The sequence below is a fragment of the Halyomorpha halys genome, unplaced genomic scaffold (assembly GCF_000696795.3).
Source record: "Halyomorpha halys isolate HHAL.00 unplaced genomic scaffold, Hhal_1.1 Scaffold3.1, whole genome shotgun sequence".
NCBI classification, from domain to species: domain Eukaryota; kingdom Metazoa; phylum Arthropoda; class Insecta; order Hemiptera; family Pentatomidae; genus Halyomorpha; species Halyomorpha halys.
In genome coordinates this window covers 967,626-969,549 of record NW_027115249.1, presented here as the reverse complement: position 1 = coordinate 969,549, position 1,924 = coordinate 967,626, and the positions used below count along the sequence as shown (strand labels likewise).

The 1,924-nt window shown below is 29.7% G+C and overlaps 1 protein-coding gene across 7 annotated transcripts in view; it reads left to right on the top strand.

Moving 5' to 3' along the window:
- The window catches only part of Trpgamma (Transient receptor potential cation channel gamma), a 980,713-nt gene that overhangs the window by 865,694 nt on the left and 113,095 nt on the right, over window positions 1-1,924 (top strand). For all 7 annotated transcript variants that reach the window (XM_067052323.1, XM_067052322.1, XM_014426027.3 and 4 more), the window contains one exon: window positions 1,500-1,642. In XM_067052323.1, coding sequence (XP_066908424.1) covers window positions 1,500-1,642 — 143 coding nt within the window. The remainder of the gene's footprint in view (window positions 1-1,499; window positions 1,643-1,924) is intronic.

Genomic DNA, 1,924 nt, shown 5'->3' with positions numbered 1-1,924 from the left:
AGAATGTCATTTCTATTCCATGAACTTAAATAGATTGGGAGTGGGACCGAGTGTATCGGATGCTCTGAATGATGACCAGAAGAACGTGGAACGTGGTTTTGGTTTTCTTAAAAAGAAATAGTTTTTTGAATAAGATTTAAACCCGAAAATCTGTTATACGTAATAAAAAATACCAAAAGAATTAATTATTTAAATTTTTTTTCGAAATTATTTAAAGAGAAAAATAAAGTGAAATAGAATTATAAATATGAATGAAATATAATTATAAAGCATGAAACATGGGCGTTGATGACCTCAGGATTTTACGCCCTAAAGCTCCAGACAACAACAATAAGAAAACTTATTAATATAAGAAAAAAATAATTGTGTGTATAAATTCTTTTGATTAAATGATTAATTTACGATACAAAATGGTTGAAATTAATATTGGAAGAAGATAGTTGACCGTATGAAGTCAATTATAGGAAGATAGTCCGGGTGGTGGTCAATAAAGCTATGAAAATATTAGAAGAAAACTATTTATTGTAAATCAACGTTTCACCCCAAAGATTACAACTTTTAACAATGACAAATCAGTGGTCATCTTTGTTTCAATTTGACAGCCCTGCAAAGTGGGCCGAAACGTTAAACGAATAAATAGTTTTCTTTTAATATTTTGATACCTTTATTGACCGCCCACGGACTATCTTCCTCAAATCTACTTCATCTAGTTAACTATCTTTTTCCGATATAATTATAGAATTATATTGAACAATAACGAGATTGATGAAATTTCCTTTTATTTATTTTGATAAGGTACAAATCGGAGAAACCTAAGACAAATGGATACGAGGATGAAACAGCATATAAGTAATTATAAATATAACAAAGGAAATGTACAGCGGCCCATCACTTCATAATAAGTATAATTTAAATTTTAAAAACTCTAAAGTTTAAATATATACAAAAAGCAGGAGAATAAAAGAAGATATCTACATCACAAAAATATTAATAGCGTCGTGCATTTTAAGACCGATGCGATAAAATTGAAGAGCCGTTGTGAAGATAATCGAAAAAGTTAAAATTATAATAAAATGAAAAAAGAAAATGGTGTAGTAGAAAATAAAATAAAAAGAGAATTGATAAATATGTGGAAGGCTCAGAAAAATTCAAATATTGCAAGGTCAATTTCGTTTTAGTGTGATAAGATCCAAAGGAGATAGCAAATGGTTTCCTGAAATATTTTATTTTAAAAAAAATATTGATGTATGGATTTTAGACATAGGGAGCCAAGAAGAGAAAACATTATGGTTATAATAGGAGTTACGGACTGTCAGCTGACAGGTCTATATCATATTTTTAAAATCTATCAAATTTGTGTCAAAGTGGATCCCGTAAACCTGGTTTTAATGATTTTGTAAGAAAGAAGAATACTGAATCGATAAAATAGAACTTTATTTAAATAATATATTATTTATTCCATTTTATTTATTAATTATTTATACAATTTTCTTTTCCAGAGTTGGGAAGCCCTACCTCCAGATACGGCCACCTTCACACCCGACATTACCCCGCTCATCCTTGCGGCACACAGGGACAACTACGAGATCATCAAGATCTTACTCGATCGGGGGGCCACTCTCCCCATGCCCCACGACGTCAGGTATTATTTATATTATATATTATTTAATTATTATAACTTAATAAAAAAAGTATTATTGTAAGGATATATCACATTAATATAGGTATATGAGGAGAAGATGGTTGGGGGTGCGGTCAATGAAACACAAATAAGTATGACTAACTTATTTTAATGTGCCGACGTTTCGGCTAGAGTTTCTAGCCTTCTTCAGGGCTAAAAACAAAACAAGATAACAACCATAAGATAATAACTACAGTAAGTATAGAAATATAAAAAAAATAAAAATAAAATATAAACAAAATA